General features: G+C 37.2%; 1 protein-coding gene across 1 annotated transcript in view; it reads left to right on the forward strand.

Annotated features, from left to right (window-relative positions):
* Positions 1-24,482, forward strand: part of gnal (guanine nucleotide binding protein (G protein), alpha activating activity polypeptide, olfactory type) — a 62,162-nt gene that overhangs the window by 9,870 nt on the left and 27,810 nt on the right. Inside the window, exon 5 of the mRNA XM_017696190.2 lies at positions 18,128-18,225. Within this exon, the coding sequence (XP_017551679.1) occupies positions 18,128-18,225 (98 nt within the window). The remainder of the gene's footprint in view (positions 1-18,127; positions 18,226-24,482) is intronic.

Consider the following 24,482-nt stretch of genomic DNA (forward strand, 5'->3'; position numbering starts at 1 on the left):
GATTTATAAATCTGAATTCAGATCACTTTTTGAGAGTAGGGATACACAATATCACAGTCATATGTGTTGCCAGATATTTTCTTAAAAGACAAATATTAGCATTTGACGGCTGTTTAAATTTTACTGGTATTTCAAAGCCTTACTTGACGATACATTAATTGTACTCCAGAAGAGCAGAATATTTAGGTGACACTGGACTGCTAAAATATTTTGTATGCAGATGCATTTGTAACCTTATACAAATAAGCATTACATTTCTCGGCAATGTTAATCCGGGTGAAAATACATGAAAAATATAGGATAACGGCATCAGCTCACAATTCACACATCCGGACCTTCCTAAAAATTAAATTTGCCAACAAAATTAAAGTTGGCATCTTGCATAAAATTTTAAATTTATATCATATAATGATATAAATATATTTCAGTCTTTGCAGTACAAATCAGAGCCTCATTGACAACGTGCACATATTTTTGATATTTTTTTATATACATATTATATATACATATTTATAGTTATTCATATTTATTGTGCATATGTATACATATTTTTAAATTAACTTCTTTTCAGATTTCTTTGTTTCTCTCTTTCCAGTATGTTTATGTATGTGTAAATATGTATAGTTTGCTGTCGTTCAGTCCATTTTTATTTTGCGTACTTATTTAAAAAAAATGTCAGTATTAGGAATAATGGGCGAATTACACTGTTTTTAGTGTCCAACATGAGGTTAAACCTTGTTTCTGTTTTCCACTTTCTCAAACTAGTTCAGATCCAATGACAGCAGATTAAATTCAGCTTTAAGTTTATTCAGGTACATGATAAACTGTTTATAAACTGTAAAGTCAAGAGATTTTCAATTGCATTTGACTTTAGATTATAGTACAGTGGTTGTGAAAGGCTTTTGCTTTGCATAGAAGAAATATTCACACAATTTTTCCCTTGGAAAGACTGTGACTTGCAAAAATAGCAATACATATAGGTTTTTGTACATTTGTACAACAATAACAACAAAAAAAGAACTGCTGAGATGGCAAAAAAAGAAAGTTACCAAGACCATTAATGCTGCAAATAAATGATGTTTACATTTCTCAATGGCAGTTGCTCCACACAGCTTCATTCTCATGACTTCAAAACTGAAGTCTCTTTCACAAAGGCTTCCTACAATCATCTGGTTTAGCCACTGTGCTGTGCAGCTACAAAATGGAAGGCAGTTTTGAAGTCACTGTTATCACCAGAGATAACAAAAGCATGGTGTAATCTGATATGAATTATTTTGCATTTGTAGCACATTAGAACAAGCAGAGGATCTGTCAAAAGTGAAATTTCTAAATTTTCGGCTGAAACCATATGTAAATAAAATGTAAATATAATTATTTGCGTAACTTACTGTGTAATTATATATGTACTTATCTAATTACTTTTTAATAGTAGAGCAAAACAATTCTCAGCTTCTAGAGTTAAAGGGGAAGTCCACTGATTTTTCTAAATTTGTATTTCAATTTCTGAGTAAATCATTGAAATGTAAACAAAGTAATTCAGAGTGATCTAATGAAAATAATGCTTTGTAGAGAAACTCACTGACAATTTTTTTATAGTGCCATATTTGCCATTCAGAACAATCAGTGTAATATATGCTTTACATGAAACTTTCTGTGAGGTAGATTTTAGAGTCTGAAAGATTTAATTATCTAGAAACTTTAAGATATCTGTGGAGTTCCCTTTTAAGAGTTTTTCTTTTGCAGTGTGTGTATTGGTTTACTGTCAAGACTGCAATCTGTTGTATGTTAAGTTTGGTTCTATTTAAGTCAGTTTTTATGTTTGTTTTTTTTTTCATTTTTGAATGGAAGCACTAAGGACTTTATGGATTTAGAATTAATTACTCAGTAATAATGAACGGATTTCACATGTGACATTATTGGAATTATTAATATTTTTAATTCACAATCAGTATATCGAAATTCAGCTTTTAGCCATCCTTGTTAAGCAGCATTACACAGACCATATCCCAGTCTTTCTTTTTCTCTTTCACTCTTTTTTCTCTCTCATTCTTTCTTTCTCTCTTTCCGCTCCCTCTTTCTCTTCTGTGTGTTTAAGGCAGTAAAATGCACACTGCTTTTATTCACACTGTATCACGAGCCTCACGGTGCCTGAGCCCTCAGGAGTTTCTCCCCATCTCTCTCTCTCTCTCTCTCTCTCTCTCTCTCTCTCTCTCTCTCTCTCTATCTCTCTATCTCCCCCCCCCCTTTCTCTTGCTCTCTCGGTCTCTGACCCTCTCTCCCTCTCACTGCATCTTTCCCTATCTCTCCAGATCTCTTTCTTTTGTAGAAGCACATGTATGCACAGAGGGAAAAGAGTGAGAGACAGGGAGAGCAACAGAGGAGAATACAAGACCACTGGCGCATCCTTATCGTTAAATATTTACAAAATCCAAAAATGCTCTGGCATCACCTTGTTTTGTCAAGTAAGAGGGCCGCACATCACAGGGTGACCACATCACAGTCACAAACACTGTCATCCCTGTTATCGGCCTACTCAGGAGAGCACTGGACCCAGAATTGGAATTCCTAGAAAGGGCTTTTGTCGATGAGGAAGTGGTGTTTGGACTGGGGACTTCATGGATAGGCTACTCTTTCAATTAGCTAGGTACATATTCGATTACTCTGGCTAACAGAACATAGCATCTGGACTTACTGTCTGAAGCTGGTTATTTGCTATGGTAGCCAATGCTGCACAGTAAAATTAAATCAAGGTTTATTAGCTTGCAGATTTAACCATTTAACCTCTGTTTTTCAAACTTTCTGTAAAACTAAGTTGTTAAGATGTAAACAAAATAATTGTTTTTAAAACTTTCAAAAAAAGTGGTTTAATGTGGAATGCTGCATTGTAGAAAAACCTACCAACAAAATCTTTATAGTCACCCGAACCAGGCATAGCAATATCTTCAGCATAAATGTAACCCTTTGTTTGCTGTCTAAAAAAACAATGAGCCTACATGTGTAGATATAATTTAGACATGCATAGATGTGTAATTCAGATGTAATGTAATATGATTGAATTATAAAAAATACATTTTTTGGGCCCTACTTTGCCTTACAATGCATGCAGTTTCTGTTTTGTAGCTTTTAGCGGGATAAAATGCTTCAGTGAATTGAAAACTACACTGAATGACCTTACTTACTTCTAAATAGTTGAATGATAGTTAGAATAATTGATGGAGTTTACTACATTAACAAGTCAGAGACTGTCAGTTTTCTATTCTATTTACATGTAAATAATTACACAATTAATTACATAGTAAATTACATAAGGCATTACATATACATATGTGTTCCGTACGGACAGGTTAAAGTCAAATCAAAAATTAAAGTTTAGAATCTATAATTTTGACATCATTTCTTCAGTTGTTTTAATGAGCTACAACTGAGAAATACTTGATAAAAAATTACAATATTCTTTTTTTTTATCGTCAGCAGTAATTTCTACTTCTAAAGATTAACGTTAACCAATCAACATATGATTGAATGCCAGATCCGTTAACAATGCTGGCTTGTACCCCTATGTTACGACACATGGAGTTCTAAGTAATTTACAGGTCCTTCACTGCCGGTAAAAGAAACGTCCTCTCTTGGGACTCTGTTTCTGTGCTCACCCCCCCCCTACTTTCCTGCTGATCCTGTTTCCTGTGCTCCTTTGCTTTGGTCTGGATCTCCATTTCCTAATACTTCCACTCCAGCAGGGCAGGCCCTGGCTCAGAGCTTGTTAATGCAGTGGATCAAACCCAAAACTGGGGAGATTCCTCATCCCACATCAGGAAAGGGATGGCTTGAGAGGAAACACCATGGACAATCTTGGATAATGTACAAATCTACATAATTTTCCCCTTACCCTAAGTACAGTTGATTAGTGAAAACCTATTACTGATAGTAAAGGCTTATTGCGGTGGTCTGTCATACTGTGTTAAAAACCCAAACAGGTCTATTTGAGATTTGATGCATTTGAGGCAAGAATGCAGTCAGTGAAGAGTGAAGATGACTAGTGCATTGGTGATTGATGGGGTACAAGGTTCTGTTGGCTACTATAGCCTAATAGTTCGAAATCAAAGCTCAAGAACTCCCAAAAAAGTGGACCAAAAGCCCTAGGGGGAGATAGCTAAAAACAGTGATAGCAGTGCTCTCAGGCTGAACTGTAGGCTGTCATTTAACATCAGTAACCACATAAGCAAGTCTGCTTAAGGGAGATTATATCATACTCGTATTGAGATACGTAAGTTTATTCCATTTGAGACAAATATATTATGATTTAGGAGTGAAAATGAGTAACATGCTGCTGATTGGTGAGGTACAAACTTTTGTTAGCTAAAGTAGCCTCGTAGCGCCAATACAAAGCTAAAGAAACCCCAAAAAAGTGGACCAAAAGCCCCAAAGCTAAGGGAGATTCCTCAAATCACATCAGGCAAGGCATGGCTTGGTTCCAAAAGAACCTAATCAAAAGACGAGTGATCATTCTGCATTAGCTGTATGTTCAAGCTCTTTCTCTCTGTCTCTTGCACCCTTGTTCTCTCTTTCTCTCACCCGTCTCTATCTCTTGTTCTCTCCCTTTTGCTTTCTCCTGCGCCCAAGGTTTAGAGACTTTTTTCATCCCCATCAAACTATCAGTTGCTAAAAATAGGTCTTTCATTTCGTTGATGACTCACTGTGGCCTTACGTGTGGCAGGCGTAGCTAAACATGAAGAAGAAGGTAAACTTCCTGTCTGGTAAACTGATGCGAAGATATTGCTATCAACTCAGAGGAGACCTTCCACACCTGCTACATAAACATGAACAAACCCATACGTCAAGTGGGTGAACAGTACCATTGAGTGATTTGATAGAAAGCAAGTTTCTCTCTCCTTCACACGGGTCAGCGCAACTTGTCAGTTCTTTTCTGGGCAGTGTAAAGCCAAATGTCTATAGTTGAATGCTGATGTTTGTTGATGTTTACCTGTTTGGTTTAGAAGTGCATTCATTCATCTTTCATATGCTTCACTCAGGACATACAGGTACCAGTTAGCTTCTAAATAATGTTAACCCTGTCTTACCAAATGTGTCATTGGTCATACATTCAGGAGCTTTGGCAGTATCTCATATGAGCTCATTTACATGGTCTGGCTCTGACATACCTTTCTGATCTCATTTCTTTATATTGTCCCTCTCGTGCCCTCCGATCTTCTAATGCCGGACTCCTCACAGTTCCCTCAACTAGACTTTATACTATGGGTGGCAGATCTTTCAGTGTTGCAACCCCCAAACTCTGGAATTCTCTACCTTCCACTCTTTGTAATTGCTCTTCTCTATCTTCCTTCAAATCCCTGTTAAAAACCTTCCTTTTTTCTTCCGTGTGGTATAAGTTGTTTTTATTTTTTTGATTGTTGTAAAGCGTCCTTAGGTTTGTGAAAGGCGCTATATAAATTTAACTTATTATTATTACTATTATTATTACTATTAAAATTCTCATTGGCCATAATAAAATACACTGCTAAAAAAAATAAAGGGAACACTTAAACAACACAATATAACTCCAAGTAAATCAAACTTCTGTGAAATCAAACTGTCTACTTAGGAAGCAGCACTGATTGACAATCAATTTCACATGCTGTTGTGTAAAAGGAATAGACAACAGGTGGAAATTATTGGCAATTAGTAAGACACACTCAGTAAAGGAGTGGTTCTGCAGGGGGGCACCACAGACGACTTCTCAGTACCTTTCTGCTTTCTGGCTAATGTTTTAGTCACTTTTGAATGTTGGTGGTGCTTTCACACTCGTGGTAGCATGAGACGGACTCTACAACCCACACAAGTGGCTCAGGTAGTGCAGCTCATTCAGGATGGCACATCAATGCGAGCTGTGGCAGGAAGGTTTGCTGTGTCTGTCAGTGTAGTGTCCAGAGGCTGGATGCGCTATCAGGAGACAGGCCAGTACACCAGGAGATGTGGAGGAGGCCGTAGGAGGGCAACAACCCAGCAGCAGGACCACTACCTCCGCCTTTGTGCAAGGAGGAACAGGAGGAGCACTGCCAGAGCCCTGCAAAATGACCTCCAGCAGGCCACAAATGTGCATGTGTCTGCACAAACGGTTAGAAACCGACTCCATGAGGATGGTATGAGGGCCCGACGTCCACAGATGGGGGTTGTGCTCACAGGCCAACACCGTGCAGGATATTTGGCATTTGCCAGAGAACACCAGGATTGGCAAATTCGCCACTGGCGCCCTGTGCTCTCCTTGTGATCGCCGTGGAGAGCGATCTGCTGCCTGCAACATCCTTCAGCATGACCGGTTTGGCAGTGGGTCAGTAATGGTGCGGGGTGGCATTTCTTTCCATGTGCTCGCCAGAGGTAGCCTGACTGCCATTAGGTACCGAGTTGAAATCCTCCGACCCCTTGTGAGACCATATGCTGGTGCGGTTGGCCCTGGGTTCCTCCTAATGCAGGACAATGCTAGACCTCATGTGGCTGGAGTGTGTCAGCAGTTCCTGCAAGATGAAGGCATTGAAGCTATGGACTGGCCCGCCCGTTCCCCAGAACTGAATCCGATTGAGCACATCTGGGACATCATGTCTCGCTCCATCCACCAACGTCACGTTGCACCACAGACTGTCCAGGAGTTGGCGGATGCTTTATTCCAGGTCTGGGAGGAGATCCCTCAGGAGACCATCCACCACCTCATCAGGAGCATGCACAGGCATTGTAGGGAGGTCATACAGGCACATGGAGGCCACACACAACACTGAGCCTCATTTTGACTTGTTTTAAGGACATAACATCAAAGTTGGATCAGCTTGTAGTGTGTTTTTCCACTTTAATTTTGGGTGTGACTCCAAATCCAGGCCTACATTGGTTAATAAATTTGATTTCCATTGATGATTTTTGTGTGATTTTGTTGTCAGCACATTCAACTTTGTACAGAACAAAGTATTCAATGAGAATATTTCATTCATTCAGGTCTAGGATGTGTTATTTGAGTGTTCCCTTTATTTTTTTGAGCAGTGTATATAAGCATGTGGATTTTTTTCATTTATTTAATTTTTCTGGAAGTTTTCTGTGTGCTACAGTGTTTTCTATTACCATACAAAAGAATGACGATGCTGCCTTTATTGATGGATGAACTGCAAATTAAATCACATCGTTAAGAACTTAGTATTGGCTACTTTCATCAGAGTAATAATAAAAGGTGCACACTCAAAAAAAAAGATTCTTCAAGGTATCTTTATTAAACACAATGGTTCTACTTAGGAGCTCTACATAGAACCATTTCATGCTTAAATGGTTTATTTCATGCTTAAATGGTTCTTTATATGGTGAAGTAGTTCTTCCGATTGAGAGAGCATGTGTTGTACATGCCCGAACTTTACACTTGGCACAATGCAGTCAGTCAAGCATCGTCCTCCTGGCAAACGCCAAACCCACACTCATCCATTGGATTGTCAGACTGAGAAGCATGCTTCGTCCCTCAGGAGAACACGTCTCCACTGCTCTAAAGTCCAGTGACAGCTCTTTACACAGCTGCATTCGACGCTTTGCATTGCGCTTGGTGATGTAAGGCTTGAATGCAGCTGCTCAGCCATGGAAACCCACTCCATGAAGCTCTCTACGCACTGTTCTTGAGTTAATCTGAAGTCTGAGGTCTGTAGTGATTGACTGCAGAAAGTTGGCGACCTCTGCGCTCTATGCGCCTCAGCATCCACTGACCCCGCTCTGTCATTTTACATGGCCTACCACTTCGTGGCTGAGTTGCTGTCGTTTCCAATCGCTTCCACTTTGTTATAATACTGCTGACAGTTGACTGTGGAATATTTAGTAGTGAGGAAATTTCACAACTGGACTTGTTGCACAGGTGGCCTCCTATCACGGTACCATGCTGGAATTCACTGAGCTCCTGAGAGCGACCCATTATTTCACACGTTTGTAGAAGCAGTCTGCAGGCCTAGGGGCTTGGTTTTATACACCTGTGGCCATCGAAGTGATTGGAATACCTGAGTTCAGTGATTTGGATGGGTGAGTAAATACTTTTGGCAGTGTGGTGTAACACCAAGAATAAAAATTCTTTTATTGTTACGATGTCAGGCTTGTTACAAGAGAAGAACCATTTTTGGTGTGAAGGACTCATGGATCTAAACCATTGCCTTTACTAAAGAACCCTTGAAGAATCATCTTTTTATATGTAACTAAAATATGAGATGTTTTTGTTTTACTGTGCAATTCTGTTTTAGTTCAAAATTTGTGAAATGCATTGCATGAATTTTTAGCTTCAGTAGATACTTTTCATTTACACACAAAAACATCAAGTAACTGTAGAGTACGTTAAAAGTAAGATATTAGCTGTGTTTTGGCCGTGGCACTAATAAGTTATCCTACAATCTTTTTTCAAACTAATGATTTCTTCTCGTTTATGGAATATTAATTGTTCTGTGTATAGAGAGCACTGGTGATTGCGCTTGTGATGTACTGCGTTATTGTGATTATGTTTTGTCAGACATGACAACTCTGAGTTTTTAGACTATAGTACACAACTGTCTTGGAACATTTTCATTGAGTTATGACTTTAAAGCCTGCTTTAATTAGGCTGGAAACCAAAGTCGAAAACTAAAAAGCTGACCAAGAAAAGTTTACATAAAATTAACTTTTCACAGTATGTAATTTAAAGTATGGCCCATGCAGTCAAATGTCAACAACAGAGAACAGTTGGTCATCTGAGGCAACCTGTAAACCCAAATCCTTGGTTGTTGTAGCCCATCTTGATACTTGGTATGAACTTAGATTATTTCTGGCCTAAAATCCCTCGTCAAAATCGGGAAATAGTTCCACACAGCCTTCATATTCGCTCTGCTGAATGATGTGTTACAATTTCTAATGAATTTATAAGAATTATTTAAGCAGTTCAAGTTTAATTTGTCTTGAGGAGAGGGCTGTAAATGAAACCCATAGTGGTCCACCAGTGTTCACTTTTATACCAATTTACAGTGTTGTGCAGGACTCTTAGGCATGAACATTATTTAAAACAGTTTATCTTGGCAGTTTTTTTAATATAATAAATATTCAAAATTTAAAAAATGGCTTTATGTATCATTTTCTCAGAAGGCTTTTGCACAATCAAATAATAATAATTAATAGTAATCTCCCACTCTTACCATGCATAGTGGAAATGTTTATGCTGCTGTTATTTTAATTCACCAGTTGAATTTCTTTATGTAGTACATGGTTCATATGCAGAGAAAGATCTTCAGGCCTTGCCAAAAAAGTCTCTCAGCAAAAAAAGCTGTGCGTGGAGAGAAAATGAAGTTGATGTCACTGACATGTGCTTGACTGAGCTGTGTGTTTTTCAGAGAGGGGTAAGTACAGGATGCGTGCGCCTGAAGACCGGATGTGGTTACAGCATATGTTGCCAACATCAAAGATTAAAGAAAATGCAAGGATCTTTTTGCTTTCTACTTTTTCTAACTCACACACACACATTTACATAAGCCAATAACAGCCACTCTGAAGGATGTGTGAGCATTTAAGCGTTTAATTGAGCTCATAAGGATTGGCATTTTCCCTTTTTTCTTTTTTCTTTCTTTTTTTTTTTTTAAAGAAAGATCCTCATCTTGATATGGAAACTGACAAGCATGTTACACAAAGGACCAGAGTGCAGTTTTTAGCACGGATGATGCAGTGATGGACGGTTGAACACGGATTAGAGTGTGTGTGGTTTTGCCTATTTTTGTGCCTGTGTATTAGTGTGTGTATAGGGATGTCCGATATGGACTGGATTTTATAGCTGCACATTGTGAATGTGATGTGCTTTGCAATGTACTAAAAGCATATTTGTGAACTCTTGATTTGACATTGTTGAAGACTGGCTTTTATTATTTTGTCCAAAATTATTTCCTTTTGCATTTAAATGCCCAAAGAATGTCACATTGCTGCTGGCGCAATACATTGTATCTCCTTTTTTTGTCTATTTCTTTAACATCATTGGAAAATGCCAACTGCCCTTTATATGTGAACATCTCTAATGTATGGACCAACAGAAATAGGCCAGAATGACTTGGAATTAAGTCTTTCTACATTGACTTACATTTTCTGCTCTAGCAAGAACACCACACTATACTACTACATAGCACTAGATGTAAAATTGTACAAAGTAATGTGTTCTAGTAATGCAGATACTTTTTTCATAATGAAGTACTGTAATACATTACAGTATAAAGCCTTTTAATTAAATTGCAGTTATTTTAGTGACTTAATAAGAATGATATTATTCAACTAACAGAAGAATCTTTGTTATGTGCATTGCATTTGAGACATAAATTTCCTCTATATAGATTGTCTGTGCCTGTCCTTGTATGCAATTTGCTTGTGCATGTGCTACATATGACAGCTGACTGTGCAACTTTGATTATGAATGTGATCACTGTAGTGAGCTATATATTCTGTTGCAATATCGTAATCTTATAATTATGCTAATGTAAGACTGATAAAGATCCTCAAGCTGAAGGGGAGAGATCTCCAACCTCACCTAAACCAGACCAGACTTTTTTGTTTAAAAGCAGCTTTATAAAACGTCCAGTTTGCTTTTCAGCCAGCATCAACCATTCATAATTTTCATCATCATAACAGGCTATGTGTTGTTTAAAGCAAGTATGGCTACAAACGATACAAGCATCACGGTTCAATATGAAACAATGATGAAACACATAAAACATGCAACAGCCTTTTTTTAGGTTGATGTTTGCCTTAAAATTTATTCTGAAATCTAACTCAAGTTTTTTGGATCACCTAAAACTTTAAACGTACATGCATTATTAAGGTCATTAAAAGGTGCTTGTCACAGCACAGGCTGAAGAGTGAACTTTCTGTACTTTCAATCCCAAAAGCAACAGTAGTGTGGCAGTTTGTGGCTGTAAAACTATCAAACAGTTAAATCTTCACTTACTAAAACGTTAACCACAGCAAGTTAAAAACAAACGACTAGTTATAGCTGTGAACTAAACCACATCTGTGAAAGTGAAAATAACTTGGATACATACCTAACAAGAATCATACGGACCTTAACAACATAACATAAAAGGATACTCAGCAATAGACAGCAAACTAATGAATAAACTTCCTGCTGAGCGTGCAGCACTTAAAAGGTACTGGAGACTGGACCAGAGCAGAGGTTTTGTCTCTGTCCAGATTTTTATACAAATAATAATAAATAACCTCTTAGTATTAGAACATGTTTACCACATGCTGGATGCTGTATAATGTCATATTCTCAGACTTGAATGCAGTTTCTGTTTCACTCTATTACTGTGACTGTAATAGTACATTTATAAATATAGGTACAGACATCACTGTATCCATGTGCGTATTGCCACAAGCTTATATATAATATATTGCGGTATTTATATTTCTAACACAGCCCTAGTGAAATGCCTTTTGAATGATTTTTACTGTGACTGGCTATTTCTTCCTAAGTACATTACTAAGAAGGACTGTTGGGTTTTCCCTTGTACTTTGCAGTTGGTACAGATTTGTATGGGCTTTAGAGGGTAACACAAAAGTAAAATAAAGAGTACTGTTTTCCCAAGAAGTAGTAAGTAATCCTGTTTCAGCCTGTGAAAAGTAATTAGTAATTTGTGGTGGATTACTTTTACATACCTTCCCAACACTGCCAACAAGTGTCTTTGGGCAAGACTACTAACGCAACGTATCAACATATAAACGTGCAGTATCTATATTGTGAATGAGTACGTCACAATAAAGATTAACACATGATGTTCTGCATCTATAATGTGTATTCTGTACTGCTGGCTGTACCTGCTGTTGTTTTTTTCTTTACACCCTGAAGGTGTTTGATTAGCCAACAGTAAAACACGCCTTGTTGCACATTGTGTACACCTTGCTTGCATGTTTATTCTTCTGATCACATTAGTGCCACAAATGGAGTAACTTTGCAAATTTGGACCAGCTCCTTCTGTATATTGTCAAGTTATCTGTAACCATATGTGTGCTGTCATATCTCAAACCTGTCAGCCAACCCGTCTCAAGTTTTTACATTTGACAGAAACCTGGACCTATATTTATCAAACCTCTCAGAATAAGAATGCTGATCTGGGTTGCCTTTTACATAACATTGAGTCAAATCACATGAACTGATGGAACCTGATCTCAGATCAGTATTCTTAGAGGAGATGTTTTTTCTAGATTCAATCAGAAATGTAGATTTAATGATTTAAGATGCAAACAAAGTATTTCAGAGTGGTTTGATGGGAAATATTTACAGCTGTGCTGACATGAACCAGACACCTGAAGCTGATAGTGCCTCACAGAAGGTTCTTAAATGAAATGGTTACGAATATGCTGCCTGTTGCCTGAGACATTGTGATCATGACATATTATATTATGGTGGAGAGGTACAAGCAGGGCATCATACACTCAAAATGTGCTAAGCTGTGATTGTGTTTTCAGTACCTTTAATTAGGGTACCTCATTCATTTGCAGTATGTTTTTTAAGTTCCATTAAGTCCCTTCACCTTTTTTGACTCCAGACTTTTACTTTGAATTAAACTTTACTTTGAGGTAAAATAGACCGTAAAGACCCTTTCAGGGTGTGTTTACATTGTTTGTAAAAAAAAAAAATGTATCTGCACAGCACCCTTACTTAGGGCTGGGCAATATGAGAACATTTATAATTATCGTGATAACTTATGTCATAATATTAGTCCTGATTAATTGGGTTTAGTGCAGTGTGTTATGTAAAATGTTGAATGCAAGTTATTGTGTTTATAATTTTTGATAGTAATTTTAAATGTGACACTGCTTTGTAAATATGGTGAGGTATCACATTGTGAAAAGTTCTTGAAATATTGTGAAATTATATTTTTGCCATATTGCCCACCTCTACACCTAACTTCTGCAAATTTAAAGCAAAGAAATACGCAAATAAAAAATGTATCTTAGGTTTTAACATATTTTAATATTATTAACATTACTCACTGGTGGTTTTGAAGAGTAAATAAAATGGCTGTATAGACATTGAAGCTCAAATTCCTATCACCACACTGATTCTATCAGTGTCTATTCTATGAGTCTATACGTTTTTCTAAAACGCTCCATTTCAAACCACCCTTCATGACTCTTTGTACATCTTGACAATTGAACCATGCAGAAATTGTGAAACATTTTTTCTCCTTGAGTAATCTGAGAGGCTTGATAATTATACTGAATAATAACAAAACCATGAGCCTTTCAAAACTGGAAATACTTTAAAAAGGATATAAAACACTATTTTGCAATAAAAACAATATGATGGGTGTATCAGGCTGTGTTTCTTGCTGTTTGAAAGTCCATTAGGAGAATTTCAGATCTGTATTATTGTGATTCCAGCTGCCAGCCAGTCATTGCAGATTAAGAAGGTAAATATTAATCTATGATTTTTTTAATCATTATGTAAGCAAGTAATATTGACAGCCTTGCTGAACTATTGTTGTACATTGACTTGAACTTCTTGTTACTGGTGATTGTTGATGTATCTTAGCCATACTCATCTGTGTGCTGTAAGAATCAGATTTAGCTTACATGAATGTGTGTGTGTAAGCAGATCTAACAGAGTCTACAGTAAATAAGTTAGACTAATGTGATTAGCCATACCTTTGCTTAGCTTTAGTGTAGCACTTTGCCAATTAGTACAAAGAGGTTTAAGGCCTAAATCTGAGGCTGGAGGCTCAGTACTAGTTACATGGCAGGGTGATCATTTAGAATTTCTTACTCGCTGCAGAAGAGCAATTTGAACTAGAGGTGAGCAAATTGATGATATGTTATTGTTAGCATTATAAGTACTGATACGTTTCTGAGTGTATCAAATGTTTTGTGATTTTGTCTCCAAATGGACAATCTTTTTTCTTAACCCCCACACACAGTTTTGACGTATATTTTGACACATTGGCATCCCCGAAGGCAATTCATATTTTATGTTACCTTCATATTTTCAATAGAATAATGCCTTTTCTTCCTAGTATCTTTTTTGTTCTTGTAACTCCTCCCTACTCACTGCTGTATTGTAGCAGCCTTGTGTCAAATAATACACAACCTGGTACTGATTCATGGCCAGAGGTGGGGCTATGTAAAAAAGATTTAGACTAGTTATAGAAAGCCTGTAAACAACAACCAGCATATAGAAACCACCTGTACAATAACAAACAGCTAACTTAGAAAAAGTTAATATTATGATACATATCATAAATTGTCAAAATGCTTTCAGTGCATGTTTGTGCCATATTGCCCACCCTTAGTTTGAACATTTGAGTGGCAGAAACAACTAGATTTGAATGTGTTTGTCCTCTTGTGTGTTTCAACGCAAATTAGTAGTCTGTTTTGAATTGGATGGAGAATTTGTGTTTAGATTGAATTAAATATTTGCCTATAATGTATTTAGTTTTAAAGCTAGTCCACACAGTTACAGTGTAGGTCACATGTATGCATTGTTTGTGCAGCTTGATGTCAATATGGGACCTCAGTATGTGCCTGAACAACCTTGTCTTGCCCCATGTGTGCGAGTGTGTACATGTGTAAGTATCTCTGTATCTTTATGTGTGTTTAGGTGTGTCAGAGTGTGTGTTGTATCCCTGGGCTCTCTTGCTGAGTTCATAGTAGAGACAGTACAGCGGGCCATGTGGGAGGCCCAAAGCAACACTGGCTGTCATTAGGCCAGTCTCTGAAGCGCCTTGGTGGCCCTGCTTACCTCTCTTAATGACTCTTTTGCCTTCTTCACTTGCTAATGAAGGCCTCAGGTAGAAAGCGGCTCTGCTGAATGAAAGACCACTAATGGTCGTTAAGGTTTGTTTTCATGTTTTCCTTTTGTTTGGGCTCCCCAGACACCTCAACTTGTCATGCCGAGTTTTCCAACGGGATTGCCTCATCTCTTGCTGTGCCAGAGTGTGAGAGAGGAGCAGGGAGCACTGCTCTAAGCCACCTCACTGTACCTAGCAAACAAAAACCACCCTCGCTGCCATTAGTGTTTTATTTCACCAAGCTGGTTACTCAAACTAAGGCTAGGTCATGTTCTCCGAAGGAAGTTCAATGAATTGGACTTTCAATGAAGTCTGAATTGAGTAGATAACAGTATGTCAAACCATATTATTTTACAATACTTTACATACACAAGATTACAATATGACAAAATTTAAGGTCAGTATGGGAGTGATTTAAGCAGTTTGCCTGTTAGGTAAATTATCCTTGTATCTTCAGTTACAAAACTGAAGACACCCTAAGACACCAAACATGACTACATTTGGGGCAAAGGAAAAATATGTAAAGTAGATTTTTGCAAAAATATTTCTTTACTTATGGTAACTCAATATGTATTTGGCATGATTAGCTCATATTGAAATTGATGCCTCTGTTGGGCTAGTATGTTCATGCAATAGAACCATGAAATATTCTGTTTCTGTGACCATGCTATAATGCTACTAGAGCTGTGAGATTGATGCCCTCTGACCAGAAAGTCCACCAGGCAGACTAAGTGTGATTTGAATATGGAGAAATTTCAGCCACTCAGTGGTGAGTCCAGAAAACCATGTGTGATATCAGTGGCACAACGGGAAAATAAGGACTGCAGTATTTTCCTAAGGACTGAAGCAAATCGAGAGCTTAGCACAAGGTGTGAAATAGGTGATTCCCATTGAGATCACAGATCCGACTGGAAAGAATGTTTGTGGTGTAACTGGAAAGATGAGCAGTTTGACAGACATAAGAAAGTACAGGTCAAAACATCCTAATTATTTTCTATTCAAAACAGCAATAATGCACAATATTTTACTTTAAAACAACTATTTAATAGACAATAACACAGAACCATTTAACAAGTAAATCTAAAAATATTCAGGTGTCCACCTTTAGACAATGTTTTTGGGAGATTTGCTTTCAGTTTTTCAAAGAAAACTGCTAGTACATTTCAATTGTTGGACAGTCAATTGTTTTGATAACACCAGCAGCTTTTTGTTTGATTTGCAATTTTTTGTCTCAGGAACAACTTCTTGACAGCTAAAAATCCTTCCACATTCTACACATGCCCATAACATTGAGTTGCTTTCTCACCATGGAAGGATGGACAGAAACACCTGTGGATTTTTTCAGATTGAAGCAAAAGTGGTGATTTTTTTTCTTCTCTCTCAAAGATGAAATATTTAAGTATTGTTCATCTGATGGTGACAGTTTTGGTTATTAGGAAACATTTGAAAACTCCATTATCTTATGTCTAATCTTACATCTACCTAAAAATTCATAACTTGTACTTAATGGCTGTTTTTGCCTGTAAATAAATAAAGGGCAGTCTCTGACTTTTGCCCAGTACTGTAGTTGTGTTCATATTTAATAGAATAGTAAAATATTCCAAGAAAGGAACATTAAGACATATAATAATTTAGTTGAATCCAAATTATTATTTATGTATTTATTGCAAGAATACTAATCTTGGATCAGTTTTTGCCTTTGCTAAGTTAATAAATAACCCTTTACAGACAGTTAATTGCAGAAAAAGCTTATCTTTTCCTATAAGATGCTTGATTCATATGAGCTCTGGCCTGCTGTCCTTCTTACAGTTGTAATAGATTGTAGAGACTGCATTTTAGAGCATGAAGGGTTGCGAAGTGTGGTGATGCTTCTTTTTTTCGCGGGCCATGGTGCGTTCTCTCGTTGGTTTGTTTTGCGTCTCTGTAGCCATTTGTTTTGCTGTATTGTGGTGATTATATGATGGGACCTCACTGGGGGCCTAATTACCGTATAGCTGTCTCTACTCTCCAAGGAAGAGGTAGGGAAAAACAAGTCTCTTTCTGAGAAAGACCCCCCTCCTCTCTCCTCTCTTCCCTCATTCCCTGTCTTCCTACTTACTTGCCTCCCTTGTGGTGCTCTGCTGGGGGCAGTTGGAGGGGAGGAGTTTACAGGCGAGTTTTGTTTGAATGATGGGCAAAATACATCACCTCTGATAGCCTGTGATTTTTTTTGCTCTTTTTTGTGTTTTTAAGCTAGCTGACCAGATGTTGGACGTTACTCACCATCTCGGTGGATAATTCTGTTTCAGCAATTCTTAATATTTATTCTGCGTTAGTTAGAATAACTGATTATAAGCCTAAAATAGGTACAATACCCTCTTAGTATTTGTACTCAAAAAATGTCATTGTGTGAAATATCATTGTATGAGCAGTTGAAGTTAAGCAGTTAAGTCAAACTGAACACAATCCTTTTGGTTCATAAAAATCACCATATCAGAATCAGTTCAGTAGGATTCGATGAATGTTTATTGCCCTTATAATGATTAATTAATTATTAGCCCATGCTCTGGATAAACGGACATGCTTGTGGAGTCCTTTTTTAAACCAGTAGATAATTTTCAGGCAAATTGCAGTGATGATAATGTTTATCTTTACATCAAAGCTTCTGAGCCTGTGTAATATAATCTGTTATCATCAATGTCCTCATTGCTAAAGACAAAATACACTGAACTCTTACAGCTTTAGGCTGAAACATGCATGAACATATCAGTCATTGCCTTTCACTCATAATGTTCATATGGCATCACATCCATAGCCTAAATGCTTTGATTTGTGCGGGGGCAGTCCCTCTCTTCCTCTCTTGGAACCCTTGTTGGTACTTTCACTCTGCAAATGAATCAGACAGAGAGAAAGGAGACCTCATGCTAATTCACAACTCTGATGAATAATCATAAACATGTATTTTACATGTGAATCAGGTGGAGTCCTGCTAATTGAAAGTGGTGAAAGAGCATCTTGGTAATCAGTGCTAAAGTCCCTGTGTCCGCAACCTTAACCTTTCCTTTCCCCATCTTATCAACTATATGGGCCTGATAGAATCCAGATGAAGGCTGTTTGTTTTAGAGTGACACTACTAGACAAAAGCTATATAAAATTTCTTCTTATTATCACTATTACCAAAGAATAATACTCTGATGTTGGTTGTCTCAATTCAAACTGTTCCCTTTTATTTTTTCAGTTTTATTTCCCAAAAATGTGTTTGCAACTAAAAATAAAGTAGTAGAACTAAGAAAAGAAAATGAGCAGCTCCTGATTTTTCTTGTTTTGTTTTTTTTTGGTTTCTGCTTTTTCAACAGGAGTTTTTCGAGCATGCCAAACAGCTTTGGGATGATGAGGGCGTGAAGGCCTGCTTTGAACGCTCCAACGAGTACCAGCTGATCGACTGTGCACAATAGTGAGTACTCCTTTCTCTTCTGTGAACAAAATTAATTTGTGAAAAAGTAGCACACACTGCGTATTACTGTGATTAAATAAAAAATGAATTTTTTCACATTCTGCTTTGGTTTGCTGTGATCACCCACAAACTCTGCAGCAAATCTGTTGAGGGGCTGTAATAGTCAACAGATCAGATCAATAGATCAGAAACATGTGACTCCTATGTGAAGTCTATACTAAATTTGAAGTTAACAAAGTGGAGTATAATAGCAGTTCTAAAGGATGAGATGGGACATACCCTTGCAACATTTAATAAGAGGTATTACTGCACCATTATTCAAACATTTTAGGGGTATATAAATTCATCAGCCTGAGGGTGTACCATACTGAGGGTGTAATATACTGAAAGTGTACCATACTGAGGGTGTACCATACTGAGGGTGTAATATACTGAAAGTGTACCATACTGAGGGTGTAATATACTGAAAGTGTACCATACTGAGGGTGTAATATACTGAAAGTGTACCATACTGAGGGTGTACCATACTGAGGGTGTAATATACTGAAAGTGTACCATACTGAGGGTGTACCATACTGAGGGTGTAATATACTGAAAGTGTACCATACTGAGGGTGTAATATCCTGAAAGTGTACCATACTGAGGGTGTACCATACTGAGGGTGTAATATACTGAAAGTGTACCATACTGAGGGTGTAATATACTGAAAGTGTACCATACTGAGGGTGTAATATACTGAAGGTGTACCATACTGAGGGTGTAATATCCTGAAAGTGTACCATACTGAGGGTGTAATATACTGAAAGTGTACCATACTGAGGGTGTAATATACTGAAAGTGTACCATACTGAGGGTGTACCATACTGAGGGTGTAATATACTGAAAGTGTACCATACTGAGGGTGTACCATACTGAGGGTGTAATATACTGAAAGTGTACCATACTGAGGGTGTACCATACTGAGGGTGTAATATACTGAAAGTGTACCATACTGAGGGTGTACCATACTGCACTCTGTAGCCAAGTTTTACCGTGTTGAAGAATTGCATTGATTCTTTGGATCTGTTTTCTAAATTCCATTCTTGGGGATCCGCAGGCCTGCACACTTCAGGTCCTTTTTTCCCTGGCTCTGGCACACTTAGCTTAATGATTTGCATGTGTGGTGAATGTGAGAAAGTGAAAGATGCCATATTCTTTTTATTTGAACCCTTTAGGTTTGACACAAAAATGTGCCACTTTTTGCCATTTTATCCAATAATAATGTGATATCTGAATACTATTGTTTTGTTTGTTTTATGTGTATAGGGAATGATCTTTACATTTTTTGAAGATTTTTATTCAGTTTGTGTCACAAACTACCTTATTCAATAAGAAAATGGCTGAACACGAATGTAAGTCACACATCAGTTGCACTTTATCCTTTTTCTGGTTGAACAAACCTTACTGTGCTTGCATGCTTGCGTGCTTGCATGGATAAAAACAGAACAATTAAGGAAGCCTTGTGCATATTTCATATATTAAGAGAAAACATGGTAGTGCATGGAAAACTGTAGTTATACACACAGAGTACTGTTTTCAGCAGGGATGTACATGCCTCAGAAATTCTCTGGCAGCAGATTTAAACGAGTGGCTTTTTTTCGGGGGGCCTGATAACTTTTAGCTACATTTTATGAGTATGAAAGGTGCCGTATATTTTCATTTAATTTTTTTGTTGTTGTTAATACAAAAACATCATAGTATTTTTTTGTTATTCTTAAAACAGCACCATTTCTTCATTCAACAATTCTGTACAAAATGCTAAAATCTTTAATTAATACAGATGTGTAGTGTACATATTTTCTTGTGGTCTACAAAATTAGACTGAATTACAAATTGGATAAAACCACAGACAAATGTCCTATGTGTTTAGCTTTACTAGAAGTGATGAAATAGAGGTTGAATGAAGAGAACCTCTGGCCTGCACACTCTTTTTTTTTTTTTTTTTTTTCCCTCTAGCTCTAGCACACTTGATGATTAGCTTAATGATTAGCAGGTGTGATGAATGAGGGAAAGTGAAAGATTTGCTCTTTGAACAGACTTAGGTGCTTCAAAATAGCGTCCCAGTCTATGAGAACGCTTTCGTTTTCTTTACACTTCTGTGTAAAGTGCTCTCTGAGTGCCCTTTTGTAGCTCTCTTCCTTTCTCTGCCATTCTGGCCTTCTTCTGTTTGACCACTTCTTTTTTCTCAATTAGCAGCCATACACCCTCTCTTTGTGTCCGTCAGTTTGTCCTTCCTGTTTCAATCCCTTCCTCTCTTGCCCTCTCTCCTTCACTTCACTCTATCGCTTCCTTCGACTTTCTCCCAACTTCCCTTTCTGCGCTGTTTTGGTTTGGTCATGTATAGTGTGCGGTTTTGGTTTTCCTCCGCACGTGTCCCTCCACGCTCTTTAACAGGCAGGAGTGAAGCAGGCCATGCAGTAGCGCTGGAGAAGGAGATTAGCGTGCTTTTAGGTGTGGTGTCACTCTAGGTGCGGAGACTGAGGTAATTGTTGTGTCATAAGTCAATATCCCTGAGGATCAATTACCTGCACTCACACGAGAGTCAGTATCACACCTAGTAAAACACCTTATCTCATTAGGATCAGGTTGCTTAATGAGTAATGCACGCATGTTTTACCACAAATATATTTTTTGTGTCAGCTTATTGTCATTACAGACTAGCATTTTTTTTCACTTCCTCTGACACAGTTTGGAAAACGTTATCAAGCACTTTGTGTGCTTCCGTTTGACACATACTTTTAAGTGTAAAAACACTTCCAGCTGCTTTTTATAACTGTATAAAAGAGGCACAATGTTTACTTCTATATTTGTGTTCCTTTTTTTTTTATCTTTTTTAAACTAGTGGAAAGTCTTGTCATAATAATAAAAACTGTTACTCAATGCTAACTTATACAGTGTACATTGAAATACTATTAAAGTTTCTTGTTTTTCAGGAACACCAAATAGTTATTAAATGATAGTATTTTTTGATGAGTTATCTACCTTAGATATTATATTATTATATTACCACTTTATAAATATGGTATGGTAATTTTATAAGATTCTTCTCAGTGTTTTACAGCCTTTTCAGACATTATCCAATCATCTACTACTATGTGTGTAATTCCGGTCACTATTTGGCTCTAAAATCTTTTTTTTTTTTTTCACAGTTACCTACTATCCAGATGAAATACATTTCCACTAAAACATTTAGACTTAGCTGAAAACAAACTGTGCAAATCAGGTCAAAACCACAGGTTTCCTCTGTTTATGTTTACTAGAGCTGCTGAAATAGGGGTCAAACCCAAGAAAAACTTTTTGTTACGTAACTTGTGCATGCATTACTGATATATTAATCTTCAAAAGAGTAAATTTCAAGTCTAGGCCTGTACACCCTAATTAAACAGGACAGGAAGCTAAGAATAGAGTACATAACACTGGATGTTAAGTATAAAGTAAAGGGCATGAATCAGAAATACAACCCAAAGACAATTGCAAAGTGTTTGGGTATCATATCGTGTCCTCTTGGCTGGAAAATCAAGAAATGAAATGAAAAGTGTTTGACCTAAATTTTTCCTAAGAGACACACTGACTAAACAAGAAGTTTGAATGTGAGAAAAGAAAGAAAAAGTAGAGAGAAATTGCTTTGATCATCTGTAGAGTTCTGTGGCTAACTGTAGAGGAAAACCACATCCAGCAGAAATAACACGGCAACCTCAATGTATTTTTGCACCTCATTTACCAAATTGTTAAACTTCATTTGCCTTTGCAGTATGTTTGCAACATAAACAAATATGTAAATAGCAAATTTGGTTTAGACTATGTATGCGTTAACAAGACTTTGCTGCAAATTTGTATTTATGCTTCTTAAGCAAGAAATGATTCGTATCACTATAGCAGTTCAAACAGTGATGGAGAGAGTATCTGGACGCTGGCTCCAAATGTAAGATGTGTGCTCTGTGAAAGAGGTTAGCAAAGTTTTTGTTGATGTGGGAAACACCTTATTGTCACTGTTGTAACAAAACTTTCCATCTTTGAGATGGTAATTTAATGGACGTGGAAAATGTCTCTAAGTATAAATCAAAGACCAGTTGTATTGGTTCATAGATCATTATGTTTACATAATGTAAACTTACATTTTTAAATAGGGTAAAACAACAAAATTGAGGAACACCAACATTACACTGACCGGTGCAGAATTATCTAAAGCAGAAGCATTTTGTCAGGTTTGTCAATTAAAAATAAAACTGATCTATTTTATATTACATTTAAAATGACTATTTCTGTGTAAATTTGATCATTGCACAACAGGTACACAAGAGGCCCATGGCACTGATGAATGCAATGTATGTAATGTATTAAATGTACTTGATTTAGATGTGTACGTCATCATAAAAAATATAACATCGACAATCTTGTCTTTCAGTTTACTTAGTTAACAGTAGCTGTGTTGTTGCAATATATGTTATTCATGTGGGAATGAAGTACACATTGAAGTACGCACATGACATGTATTATGATATTCTGAATCACAGACATTTAGAAACTGCCATCAAATAATGATTTTTGCTCAAACTTTCACACACTGCACTGGACTAAATATGCTTTCTTTGTAGTGAAACATGCAGTTGGTGAATGTTCTTTGTTTGAAGTGCTGATGATATGCATAATATGCTCAGGAAAGCATATTGTCTATCATGACAACAAAATTTATTGCGATAGTAATAAAATATCATCATATTGCCCACATGTAGTCAAGCTACTGATGACTGTTAAAGTTGGGAGGAAGCAATTTTTTCCTTACATGTTGTTATGTACTTCCAAGATAAAAGGCCTCTGAAAAAGCGGGATGCTTTGATGAATGGTGAGGGTGATTGGTGGGGGAAGTGAAACATGATGTTATTGGTTTATATAATTCTTTCCACACTTCCTCACTGATATGGTACCCCTCTTGTCACTTAGTACTTTTAGTATTAAAGGTGTACAGCTGGACCTTTAAACCTCTGTTTTAGGTACCTACATTTACATTGTTTGTACTTGGATGTACTTGCAAGGTCCCTTGTTTCCTGACCGCTGGTGCATGGTGATATAATTAAAAATCAGGTTTAGAAATCGGTTTTAGAGGTGGGCAAAAGTCATTATTTTGATGGAAGATAACAGGAAAACAAGAATTTAGTCTTTTAAATGGTATGGCATGATAACACATACTTAATATGACCAGGGACATGAATTAACAAGGGAAAAAAGAGGAGGGGGAGAATAACAAAAGCTGGCACACTTCTATGTGTATTTGATCTAAGCGAGTTTGTGCAGTGTCGATTACTTCCTTATCTGTAACTCAGTTACTGTCACTTTGCCTACAGCACTTACACGCACACATACACTGACCATGAGACGTGCACAGGCTGTCCTGTGTCTCCTAATCTATGACACGGCACTGAAGAGTGCAGATTGTGTTTTTTTGTGATGTGTGACGTCAGTTAAACGTCATACCTCATTTCTCCCAGGAAGCTCCACATTATGAGCATGAACTTGGAACACACAGTATGCATAAGTGTGGATGCACGCATACAATCACAAATATGCTTATCCACACATGGACAGAAACACAACCGAGTGTTTGAAATTGTTGGCTGGAGTGTAGCTAGCATCTTTAGTGCTGTGCAAAAGTCAGTCTTCCCCTTATTGATATGATTTCCAGTCTGAACAGGCATGAAATATTCATTTTCCAAGAGGTATTTCTAAAGAGATTAGGTAAAAGGTAGTCAATGTGCGTTAGGAAGGAGAAAATGCAAAAAGTCAAATGCAAAGACAAAATGACAAAATGTCTGAATGGATGTGTAGCTGTCAAGGAGCCATAACTGAGAAAAGCAAATATACAAGAAAGAAGGAAATGTACAGATCACACAAAGAAGCTGCTGGTGTTTTTAGAACAATGGACTGGTCACCCTAGAGTCCAATCCTCAGCATCATTGAATGTGCTTGGCATTACTTGGATTGTATGATGCAGAAATTGACTTCCAAAACTGAACTTTGGAGGTGTGAAAAATTTTGAGGCTCTGTAATTCACTATATAATTAAATATGTTTTCTGCTTTTTACCTGATGCTGAAATTAATAACTTGCACCTAATAGCCATTTGACTGAAAATTAAATGGAAGGTTGTCTCTGACTTTTGCACATTGCTGATATTATGTTGATTCTGTAACACACCCAATCCTGGTTTTGTCTTTCCAAAAT

The sequence above is a fragment of the Pygocentrus nattereri genome, chromosome 24 (assembly GCF_015220715.1).
Source record: "Pygocentrus nattereri isolate fPygNat1 chromosome 24, fPygNat1.pri, whole genome shotgun sequence".
Taxonomy (NCBI): Eukaryota; Metazoa; Chordata; class Actinopteri; order Characiformes; family Serrasalmidae; genus Pygocentrus; species Pygocentrus nattereri.